At 39.2% G+C, this 12,845-nt stretch overlaps 1 protein-coding gene across 2 annotated transcripts in view; it reads right to left on the bottom strand.

Annotated features, from left to right (window-relative positions):
* Positions 1 to 7,473: 7,473 nt before the first annotated feature.
* WASHC3 (WASH complex subunit 3) overlaps positions 7,474 to 12,845 on the bottom strand; it is a 38,048-nt gene continuing 32,676 nt past the window's right edge. For both annotated transcript variants that reach the window (XM_003783301.3, XM_012814185.2), the window contains exon 7: positions 7,474 to 7,701. In XM_003783301.3, coding sequence (XP_003783349.1) covers positions 7,617 to 7,701 — 85 coding nt within the window. In that variant the 3' untranslated portion in view covers positions 7,474 to 7,616. The remainder of the gene's footprint in view (positions 7,702 to 12,845) is intronic.

The raw sequence follows: 12,845 nt of genomic DNA, 5'->3' as shown, positions 1-12,845 counted from the left end.
AAAAAAAAAAAAAAAAAAAAAAAAAGATTTCTTCTAGACTTAAAAATGTTACTATTCTAATTCTTAGAACTTATTTCAAAAACAGTGTGCAATGTTAACTGTGAAACAAAGTGTTTGATTCTAAAATGTTTTAATTTATCAATTTGAATATAAGTAGTATACACAGATGCCTAGTAAATAATTTGTATAATATATATTGTAAAATTAATTTTTCTCCAAATTTATTTATTTGTAAGGTGCCAATCTGAAGTAATACTGTTTTGGAAAGAAAGGAAATGGAATCACAAATAAAATCTTTACATTCCATGTTCCAAAGAAAGATAATGTCTCTTGCAGAAGGTATCTACATAAAATCCAATTCAGGGGGAGATGGGCTTTAGTGTCAGCCCTTTTATTTATTAATCTTGCTAATAAGAAAGATAAAAGTGAATGTTTTTTAAAAGAAAGTTTGGCCCTGTTGCAGCAGCTATTAAAGTACAGGATTAAGTTGTGGGAATGTAAGTTCCTCATGAACCCTGGAAATCAAACTTGTTTTTATGAAGAACTTGATCAGAAACAAAAGAGTCTTACTAAACATTATGTTGTCTGGATACTCTTCAAGAGCACATGGTCACAATTTAGTCTTTAACAGGAGCCATGCTCTGGTTCGGATAGGAAAGTTTCACAGAAAAACTCTGTGGGATATGTGTAAAAGGAAATGTTTAAAAATTGTAACTAAAACAGTCTATAAAGGTATAGATTTAGTCATTGTTTATCCTTTGTTCACTCTTGGAAGATTTTAAAAACTAAAGTTGTTAATGAAAAAGTTCTGGAAATCTGGAGTGTGGCTTAGCATCCAATTTGTCTTTATATTCAAGAAGAAAATGGTCCGTTTTAAATAAAGGTGAGGTCAAGTCAATTTGGTGTTCTAGAAGCGGCACTGTCTGCAGCTAACGCTTCTGGTAGTACCCTGAAATGTTAAGTATATCCCCAGGCTCACCATGGATTTCAGCCACAGCTGTAATGAAGAGTTTTACTTAATCTCAGATTCACCTTTTGGTGACAGCAACCCATCTCTGAATGCCTCATTTCTCCACTTTCTGACCTAGTATCTTTTCCAAGGTCACAGGAGCCCCCTAGGCCCATGGGCAAATAGATCCCACAAGTACAGAGGAGTAATGCCCCTACCAATGGGCCCAGGCTAATAGACAAATGCTCTGGGCTCCAGTTCTTCGAGTGGATAATTCTAAAAGCACTGATCATTCCTAAGGAGGTGCTGGTCCCACAGTGGCAATATCAGTACTATACTCTTTGTTGGATTTTATTTCCTTTCCCACTCTTCCTGTTTCTAACTCCTCCTTCCTGGGATTATCTCACAAAAAGAAATTTACGCTGAAGTATTTTTTGTCTCATTCTCTGCTTTCAGAGGAACATACAACTTTCAGGAGTGACCCTGAAAAGCAGATCTTTAGGCAGGCCCTCATGCTTACTGCCAGGATAAGCAGATGGTGATAACCCCCAGTGCACATCGTACTTCCTACACGTGTGGTGGGTTGTGATGAGGAGCTTTGGGTTATAAGGTCACCCTCTCACTAGAGTGGTATGGAGGCAAAGAATGACAGAATTGGCTAGCATTTGTTAACTGCTTTGGAAGTCTTGAAAAAATAAATAAGTGGTAGGCCCAGATCAGCCAACTATCAAGTTAGAGCACACTAGGAAAGCCAAAAGTCCTCCTTGGTGATGGTGAAAGAGACTATTATCCCCTAAGCCATAGGACAGTGGTGCTGAAAATCAGTCCCAGAGTGTAAATGTAAGGAGAGCAGAGTGGCAGAGGAGAAGGAGGAGGCAGTTTCAACAAGTCTCCTTTGCTAAGTCCGGGCACTTATGTCAAAGGAGAATAACTCTGAGACCTCGGATAAGGAAACTGTGGAGCATTTGCTAGAGCAGCTTGGATTCCTGGTTTCCCCTGAGCCTTCCAGGCTACAAGACAACAGCCTTCCCTCAGGCAAAGTATTTGTGTGCAGGTGGATGCCTTGTAAAATGATTCTTATTGCTTTGAGATATGATTCTGCCTCCCACCATGGCTTTAAGACTAACTAATGTCAGGTTTCAGCTGAGAGGAAAAAGATAGTCCTTGATTTGAGAAGAAATAGCTTATTCACTGAAAGAGTGTCAGGTACCAGCTGACAAGTGCTGGCAGTATGCTGGAGAACACATGTGAGAAGAGATCTTGAGTATGTTGGACAGAGTCTCAGAAGACAAGGCTGTCTGGGGGACAACTTGTAGCTGTGGGAGCACTCTTCTCAAGATAAGCGTTAATGTCTTGGTGAGGACACATGAGCTGGTCTAAAGAGGCTGTGGGGGTGGTTTCTTGAAACTTGCTTATGCATGGACTGGACGTCCTCCCCCCCACCCCACTCATCAGCTTTCATTAGTGTTTGTGTATTTAACGTGTGGCCTAAGACAACTCTTTCTTCCAATGTGGTGCAGAGAAGCCAAAAGGCTGGATGTCCCTGGATCCCCTCCAAGGTAAAGGACAAGTTATGAACTTGCACCCTTTGTCAGTAAGAACAAGACACAGCATGTTAGGGACTATTAATGGCTTTTGAAAGCATCATATACTTTCTTAGGAATATCCCTCTGCCTCATTTATGGGGTGACTTCGAAGGCTGCCAGTTTTATATGGGGTCCAGAGTAAGAGAGCTACCCTTCTCCTCAGATTATATGACCTAGATGCTAGAAATATCTGTGGTAGTCATGAACACTGTGTAGCATCTCTGGTAAGCCCCAATTTATTTTTTTATTTTTTATTTTTTGCAGTTTTTGGCCGGGGCTGGGTTTGAACCCGCCACCTTTGGCATATGGGGCCCATGCCCTACTCCTTTGAGCCACAGGCGCCACCCTAGCCCCAATTTATTGATAGTACCTATACTTCTGTCCTGGAGCAAAGATCATGCCTTCTCTTTGTTTGAAAAGTGACCTCTGGCATACCTCTGTTCCCAAAAGAAACTGAAAATCTTGATTATATATGATATCGATAATTACTGAAGCTGCCCATCATAACCTAGGTGTTATAACATCAGAAAGTCACAATACATTGTTCAATGGAAATGATACATTTGGGATCTATCCCGAACAAGTGCAGGGGCACACATAATTACATGGACAAGCGGCCTATCATTTACCTCCAGTACCATTTACATCTCCTGCACCAATGTCTCTCCTTCATCCTACTCCTGTCTCTGGGGAAATCCCCCAGGGTGAACTGTATCAGTTATTTATTTCTACAATACCACTAGAACAACCAAAAAATCTCTATGACAATCAGCAATGAGCATTCATTACTCACATATCCAGAGCCAGCTGGGAATTCTCTAGGCAGGTTTTCTGGTCTTGGCTGGCGTTGCCCATGTTGTACATTGGCTGGTAGATGAATGTTACAGCTCGGCTCTGCTCCATACAGCTCTCATCCTCTGTCAGGCTTTCCCAGTCGTACTCTCTGTTAATAACAGAGGCAAAAGAGAATGCAAGAGCAATCAACTAAGTGTTTCTCAAGCCTCAGCTCAGATCACATTTGCTTACATTTCATTGATCCAAAGCAAATCATGTGGCTAAGGTCAGAGTTCAGAATCAAAAGTTGGTGCAGAATGTTCCACCAAAAGTGAGAGGGCAATGCAAAATATATCTCTCACAAGGCATTGAGGTAGGGAGAAGTGAAGCTATTTTTGCAATATTAGCATGCCTGCTGACACTGGGGTCCTACAACATGCACACAAGCAGAAGATGTCACAGTAGGAATCCAAGGAAGACAAAAAGGGGACCTTGTTCATGCATGGAGCAGCCTGATATGTTGGTGTGAGCCAGAAATGAGTGGCTACATGAGTGGTTGAGGAAAAAAAAATCTTCTTGATGGGAAGAACCTGAAATAGTACATTTTGCCATCACAATGACAGAGAAAGACACACCTCTGTTAAGAACACAGACTTTTGATCTTGAAGATTGGCTTGGCTGGTCAGGAACAGGAAAGGAGCAAGTTGGGAAGATTAGAGAAAAAGAATCTGAGGCATGTGGACGAAACTATAGGAATGGTACACAGCGTTTGAAGATTTCTGTGTTGTGGAATGCTAAAAAGAGAACACAGACTTGAGGAGGCAGAGATTCAGTGGACAAGCTGATTTCTCCAGTAGACATCAGCCAGCCTTGTCCTTAATCATCCCTGGCTCACATAATGAACTCATGGATGGAGTAATCATGATACAAGAGGCGGAGGCCATGCATGGGCCCCACAGCTCCAGCTTCCTCTCACTGGGACTGAAGTACTTACTGCCACAGCTGAATACTCAATCTGTCAGCAACACAGACCAATGATTTGCTAAAACTCCAGGAAGAGGTTAACCAGTCACTTGAGAGCAACTTATCTGCATTAAATTCCTTCCATTCTGGCGGAGGAAGCAATTTCTTCCTATTGTAATTAATTCTTACTCTTAATGTGGGCTTTCCTTCCCTTCTGGCAATACCTCTGCCAATACTATTATTATCTGATAGCCTGCACTGCCCCAGGCATATGGATTATTCCTAGCAAACATGGAAAGTAACAATAATCTATTATTGCATGAATTATTGGATCTACTGGTCCCACCATATATAGTAGAAGAAATCAACCAAATAGAACAATGGAATTGCCTATTACAGGCATCAGCTCAGAGATAACACACTGTATGTAGGGTTGAGATGCTATTCTCCAAGATGTGGTATATAGTACATGCCCTAAATCCTGGCTAATACAGAATACCTTGTCCCTAGTTGCTAGAATTCATGGGTCCAAGAATCAAGAGGATAGAAATAGGAATGGCCCTTCATACCGCCATTCCAGTGACCCACTTTCCTAACTGTGCTTATGAATACCTGCCATCTTAGGTTTTGTGGAGCATGCTGGTTCCCAGACAGGGCAGGGGCAGGAGGCAGCACACTTCCATGAGGGAGCAGTGAGGATTTCACTAACCTGAAGCTTCTGTTGCCAATTGATCCCCTTGGACTGTTCATGCCTATCAGATAACAGACAAAAAAAAGGAGTTAATAATATGTTGATTAATAGGAGTTAGGGTTGTGATGACAAAATGAAACAGGAGAATAAGTCTGGAACTCAGGTGATTCACTGGGACATGTCCTGGTGCCTCAGTGCCTGGTGTGAATAGCAAACAGAAAATTCTGATAACCATAGCTTAAAAAGGGCAAGGTAATCAAGACCCAGGCATCCTTAAACTATGGCCTGTGGGCTGCATACAGCCCGCCTAGGACATTTATCCGGCCCGCTGGGTGTTTTTGCCACAGCTGCCTGTCCTGCTTAGCAGCTGACTTGCCCCGAGGCCCGCAGTTCGGCCCTCCAACGGTCTGAGGGACAGTGAACTGGCCCCCTGTTTAAAAAGTTTGAGAACCCCTGCAACGCTTTAAGGAAGAAAGGTCTGGCTCACACTGCCGGCAACTAATATAAACCAGCTGAATTTCTGGGAGAGAACAAGAGAAATCTAAAATGGGTGGTGAAAGAAGATGCTTCACTCGTGGCCTTGGGTTCAGTTGCAGCAACAGAACTAATCCTGCGCAGTGTTTTAGAGAGACTATGGCTGCCCATCACCTTAGAGACTTGGTGACAGAGTAGACTTAACATGGGACTCAAGCAGTTATGAATAGTCAAAGGATAAACAATAGCAAACACCTCTGTGTGTGTGTGTGTGTGAACATCACATCCCTTTGTCCACTTCTCATATCAGCCACAGCTGCACTAGACAGTTCTAAGTGAGCTTAGATTTGTCCTTCTTGGTGGTGAAACCCCACTGCAATCATAAGTTATGCTGTTTTCTTTCTGTTCCAGGTCCTTCTTAAATGTTGGAGGATAATGTTTTCCCACACAATACACAGCCCAGAAGTTCAGGGGTAGTTAATGCCCCCTGAGAGGGAACTCTCAACTAATGGGGGATGGAAACTGGTTAACAAACGATCCCAGCTCCATAGGTGGACAATTTGGTGGGGGGGGACATTCTGAAACTTTGAGGTCTTAAGATACTCAAGTCCCAGATGGTAACCTTGATAACATACCTTTATAGTGGTTTCCTTCCTCGGCCCTCCCTGTTCTTTCACTTCTGCTTTCTGGGGTCAATCTCAAAAAGGAACTATATACACTCCAGTCTTTTTCTCAGCTTCTACTTCCAGGTGACCTACATTAAGATGAGCATCATTAATCAAATGCATTTATCTATCTTTCCCCATAAGTATTTACACTGTGTGTAAATAATTACTATGGAGAATTATTAGTGAGGTAAAGTGAGAACATTTTAACCCTGTGCAAATTAATTTTTTTTGTTTAGATAACAAAGAAGTTGATAAAGAATGGGGAAAAAAAGTATCCAATATACTCAATACTAATATGAAACCAATATATAAACAACTACAGATCTGCACAAAAGAAAAAACACAAGTATAGTCTAGCAAGGTGCAGGGGGGAGGGGAAAAAGGGGAGGGGAGAGGAGGGAGAGCAATTGGTGGGATCTCACCTAATATGCACAATGTAAGGGTGTTCCGCATGTGCTCTGGGTGAAGGGCTCAACTGCAACTTGAACTTTACCTTAGAATTGAAAACAATGTAACCTAAACACTTTTACCCTCATTTTAATCTGAAATAAAATAAAAAAATAAGCGGCTGATGACAATGATGGTTGCTCATGAACCACATTATAATATCTTCAATTCAATTTCCATCTAATAATAAAGTCATGTGCCACATAACAATATTTTGGTTAATCATGGACCCCATTTTTGACAGTAGTTCCATAAGATTGTAATACCACACACATTTTTACTACACGTTTTCTGTTTAGATACACAAACACTTACCACTGTTATAACTGCCTACAGAATTCAGTACAGTAACATGCTGTAGAGATTTATAGCCAGAGGCAATAGACTAGACCACCTGGCCTAGGTATGAAGTAGGCTGTACCCTTTAGGTTTGTGTAAGTACACTCTGTGTTTACACAACCAAATTGCTTAATGACACATTTCTCAGAATGTATCCCTATTGTTATGGCTGTGTTATAAGAATACCTGACTTTAAAAATATCTGAACTAATGGTCAAGTGGTTACAAGTGGAATATGCTTCTAATAAATTCCATGTCCAAATATGTATAAGTTTCACATTGTCACAGATAATTTCAATCGAGTATTACTTTCTACTAGAAATTTAACAATTCTTATATGAATGCACATAATACTTTTCATGTTAAAATAGTCACAAAAATTCAATAATTTACTTAGCCAAATTCACTTCTTTGCATTGAGTCTATTATTGATCACTAAATTCACATTGACCTCCTTTTTAAAATGTTCACTGCATCCCTGAAAATTCCATCTAAGTGTTTATAGCACTAATAATTCTTTCTTTAGGTTATTCTCTTTTTCATTTCAGGGCCTTTTATTTTAGTAACAAGACACACTGGCAGGTAATAAATGCTTTATTTATTTTTTTTAAACATACAGGAAGGTCGGTAATATGTGGCCCACTTGATGTTTTTATGACTGTAAGTTGGTATGCAGGCTTGCTCTCATAGAATGTGAATGCTACCCATGCACGTATAATTGTAGCTTAGTCGCTAAAAGAAGATTCACTGTCTGAACTTTCTTCTGTAGTTTTTTCACTCTTGCCATTAGGCACTGGAGCTTCTGGTCTCCTGAAAGAGAAGAAGAAACTTTAAAGGTTTTGTCCAATTGCAAAAAGCACTTACAGACTGTAGATTAGAGTCTTAGAATATTGCTGCGAATAAATTTGTCAAGACTGTGTCTTTAAGTGAGGCAGTCTCCTGCTCTGCACTACAGCATGCTTCTCTCTGGCTCTCCGGCACCAGGGGGATTAAATGCTATTCCTGTAGAGGCCACGGCACTATTTTCTCAGGCCAGTCCTCATTCTGTGTGCTATTTCAGCAATTTCGGTTCTCATTACCATGGAGACCCAACTATAGACAGAGATGCAGTCTGTGGAGGCTGGCATGACCAGTGCTAAATCCCTGAAGCCTCGAAGTGCAGATGAGGTACAGAGAAAAGAAAGCATGGAAAGAAAAGGAAAACCTTCATGTTCAGGAAAGCTGTAGGGAAAAATTTAGCAATTGCAGAGAATTTAAGAACGGCTATGAAAAGATATAGGCGATATGGGAATTTTGTGGGGAAGGAGAGTGCCTTGTCAAATAAAGTTCTTAATGTTTGTTTTCACTTACATGGTTTACCTTTAGAGAATAAATATAAAAACTATGAGTTAGCAAAAATACTGTTTCAAAGATCCCCTAGGCACAATGAAGAGACAAGAGAATGGTTAAACTTTGTCTTTGCAAAGACGTGCTATAATAAACCAAAATGAAATTTTAATGGTGTTATTAAAACAGTCAACTAGATAAGCCCCAATAGCATTTGTGCCAGTGAATCCTTTAATCAATACAGTAGTACTATCACTTAGCTTCTATATTATATTTATATATATTTATATTCTATATTTCTTCATTCTCATTGAGAAAGTAAATTAAGCAGGGAAAGTATACTTTGGGGAAAATTAAGAGAAAAAGGAAGAATAATACAGCTACTATATCTTAACTTATAAAAACCACCAGTTATTTCTCTCTCAGGCTCCTTGATTCTTATTAAAGATTTAGGAAACTCAACAACAACAATAACATAAAAAAAACTCTCTTTTTTGCCACAAATAGAAATCACTATTACTAAAATAATAAAATAACACAGTATATGATCTAACAGTTACTTTTAGGTATTCAAAATAATGGCCTGTATCTTTTAATATATCTGGCATGCTATAAAACAGAAAGAAATGCTTCCATTGCTCCCCAGCTATCAAACACAATATACATTTGCTCTGCTGAACAATTTTAGATTATGCCTATCGGGAAGATCTCTGTGCACCAAATACAGTAAGACTTTAAAGCTGGGTACAACACTTCCAGGTTTTGATTGATGCTCCATCTGCTTAAAATACTAACTTGGGATCATCATCTTCATCATTCTTTGTTAGAAGCAACAACTCCAGAAGTAGTAGGCATGAACAGTGGGTACATTTTTTCCAGTAAATTTTCCTTTTGCTATATAGTTGATTTCTTACTGTATCCACTTTTTTTTTTTTTTTGAGATAGAGTCTCACTATGTTGCCCTGGGTAGGGTGCCATGGGTCACCCTCACAGCAACCTCAGCTCTTGGGCTTAAGAGATTCTCTTGCCTCAGCCTCCCAAGTAGCTGGGACTACAGGAGCCCACCACAATGCCCAGCTATTTTTTGTTTGCTTTTGTTTAGTTGGCCCAGGCCAGGTTAGAATCTGCCCACCCTAAGTGTTTGTGGCTGGCACCGTAATCACTGTGCTATGGGTACCAAGCCTGTTTCTACTTTGTTAAAAAGGAATATGTTACCAGAGGGAATTACTTCAAAACAACATTAAAATTATATTAGTATGACAACTCAAACAAATAAAATAATATACATATAGCCCCCTAAAATAAATGCTATTTATGAAAAGGATAAAAGCAGCTTAGGTGAAATGATGGAATTCACTGGTATAATTATTTATTGATACATGGGATATTGTATCACATAGCAGTTAAGAACACAGGCTCTGGGGCAAGATTGGCTTCAGATCTCAGCCTTGTCTCTTACTTGTTGGCCAAGTTTGGGGAAGTTATTTAACTACTGTGTGTCCAACTAACTGATTAGATTGCTGTAATGATGAAGTTAGATTAATACATGTAAAATATATTGAATTATATCTGGCACAAAGTAATACTAAATAAATATTACCTATTGTTATTAAAGTATTTTCATCATGATGCACTTATTATACTAATTGCTAGAAACTGTTAGGTATTGGGGATAGAGATGAACAATGAATATCTTCTGCTTCAAGGAGACAGAAATGCAAACAAATTCCCGTTGTATGGTTTGATACAGCCACGTGCCACATAATGTTTCAGTCAATGATGGGCCACATCACAGTGGTCTCATATGATTATAATGGAACCAAAAAATCTCTAGTATGTATATTTACTATATGCTATATTATTTTAGAATGTACTCCTTTTGCTTATTAAAAAAATTAATTGTAAAATTAAGAAACTGGAGCTCTTATGCATATCCAGATATATGCATATAGGTGTACGTGTGTGAATCATTCATTTTAAGCTGTTTTACTAGAAAGAAGTTTTAAGACATATTTGAAAAGGTTACTACATTAAACTACTGAAATTTAGCTTCTCTAAATTCAAAGGAAACATGCTTCACTATGAAAATCTAGAAATTAAGACTTTATAATAGTCTCCAACTACTTTAAATATATAAGTGAAATTATTAAAAAAAGGATACATCAGCAAAATACTGAAAAATCTATAAAGTTGGGAGGATACTCATGATGTATTAGGTGTATTATAAAATTAACATTTTATATAATTTCTTCCCACTTTTCACCTATGGCATCTACCAAATGGTCTAATCTCATCTATTATTGATTTGTGACATCATTTTATTGATTTTCTCATCAATAAAATTCCTTTTTTTTTTTTTTTTTTTGCAGTTTTTTTGGCCAGGGCTGGGTTTGAACCCACCACCTCCGGCATATGAGGCTGGCGCCCTACTCCTTTGAGCCACAGGCACCACCCTCAATAAAATTCTCAGTAAAAGCAAAATTTTAAAGTTTATGTTTAAACTTACATTAATGCTAAATTATCTTAAAATAAATCTTTTCAAAGAAGTTACTAGGTTGATCTCAACTAAAAATGAGCTAAAATATAGAAAGGAAAGGATCAGAAGAAGGGATTAAGAATATATAAATCAGTACTTTTTAGCATGCCAGATGCCATGTACATGCTGATTTTGACACCCAAAATTATGGGAATGGAGGAAGGCTGTCCTCACCCTTCCCTACCTACTTCCTTGTTTTAGTTACACAATCTGGGCCTGCCCAATCACAGGAGGCTCTTCCCTGGGAAAGATGGAATCAAGGGAAGGCACATTACCTAAGCAAGGCCGATTAGAATGTCTCCCTAGAAATGAACTACAGAAAGGGCTCTCTCTCTGGTAAGTTGGAAAAACTAGTAGTATTAAAGCCTTTTGGGGATTGTATTCCTTGGCTTCAGAGAGGAAGCTCATCAGGAGAGGGAAAGACATGGTTCATTACTCCAAGAAAGTAAAAATGGAATGAGGTGAGGGGAAAGAGAAGAACCTCGGCTAGCCGCCCCAGATGACATGAAGGCCCAGATGCTGTCTTATACCTAGATTTCTCAGCTATTTATGAGTCTGTAACTTCCCTTTTTCATTAAGCTAGTTTGAGTTGATTTCTGTAATCCTGAACATAAAGAGAATCCTAAAATACAAATGTTGATTTTTATTTGTTTTCATTAAATGAAGACTTATATTTGTGTTTAAAAACATAGTCACTTTAAGGACATAAAAAATAAATCAATGTTCTTTGGGAAAACATTTATTTACATAGATAAAGAATTTTAAAACGTTTCTCATTTTCTGTATGTTTAAATCAGCTGAAGGTTAAGCAGATTAAGTACCGAAAACATTAATAACAATATTACTAAGCTGCATAGAAGGCGGTAGGGAGAGGGAATAGTAGTTACCATTCAACTTTCTTTTCACTGTCAACTATAGCACGCATAAAGTTATGTTACATGACTCTTATAGTAGCAGTGGTCTGTCAGAGTCTATGCAAGGGCAATAGGAGTCTTAAAAAAAAGCAGAGGCCTGGTATGGTGGCTCATGCCTATAATCCTAGCACTCTGGGAGGCTGAGGCGGGTAGATGGCCTGAGCTCAGGAGTTTGAGACCAGCCTGAGCAAGAGTGCGATCCCATCTCTAAAAACAGAAAAACTGGTTGGGGTGGCCAGCACCTCAGAATGCTGTGAGTTATGATGCCAAGCCACTCTACCCTGGGCAACAGAGTAAAGACTATCTCGAATAACAAGAAGAAGAAAACAAACAAATAAACAAAAAACAGTAAAATTCCTGAACTGAGACTGCATCAACTGTATATAGACCTCTGGGATAGTTAAAAATAGCTGGCAGTTGTAGCAGGTGCCTGCATTCCCAGGAATGGGAGGCTGAGGCAAGAGGATCACTTGAACCCAAGAGTTTGAGGTTGCTGTGAGCTATGATGCCATGACACTCTACTGAGGGTGACAAAGTGAGACTTTTCTCAAAAAAAGAAAAAGAAAAAAAAAAAAGGAAAAGAAAACCAACTATTCTAGATAGAATGAGCTTCTGCTACTGATCTCAGATCATTTACTTCCCAGCAGTTTCCTGTCTCTTGCTTTTTAGCCACTGATAGACCGCATCTGCTTTTGAATATTTCTTTTTAGCCAATCAACTAATATTTATTAAGCCCCTACTATATGCCAGCTATCATGTTAAGAAAAAAGCAGTGAGCAAAATAGATAAAAATCCTTACTCTAATGAAGTTTGCCTTTGAGTACAGGTAGACAATTCCATTTTAAAAAATTAAAAAAATTAAAAAATTCGGTGCCTGTAACTCAGAGGCTAGGGTGCCAGCCACATACACTGGAGCTGGCAGGTTTGAATCCAGCCTGGGCCTGCCAAACAACAACTACAACAAAAAAATAGCTGGGTGTTGTGGTGGGCACCAGCTACTTGGGAGGCTGAGGCAAGAGAATTGCTTAAGAGTTTGAGATTGTTGGCTCGGCGCCTGTGGCTCAAGCCGCTAAGGCGCCAGCCACATATACCTCAGGTGGCAGGTTCAAATCCCCAGCCCGGGCCCGCCAAACAACAATGATGGCTGCAACCAAAAAATGGCCGGGCATTGTGGCGGG

The sequence above is a fragment of the Otolemur garnettii genome, unplaced genomic scaffold (assembly GCF_000181295.1).
Source record: "Otolemur garnettii isolate 467f Iridium unplaced genomic scaffold, OtoGar3 scaffold00007, whole genome shotgun sequence".
NCBI lineage: Eukaryota > Metazoa > Chordata > Mammalia > Primates > Galagidae > Otolemur > Otolemur garnettii.
This window is presented reverse-complemented; position numbering and strand designations above follow the sequence as displayed.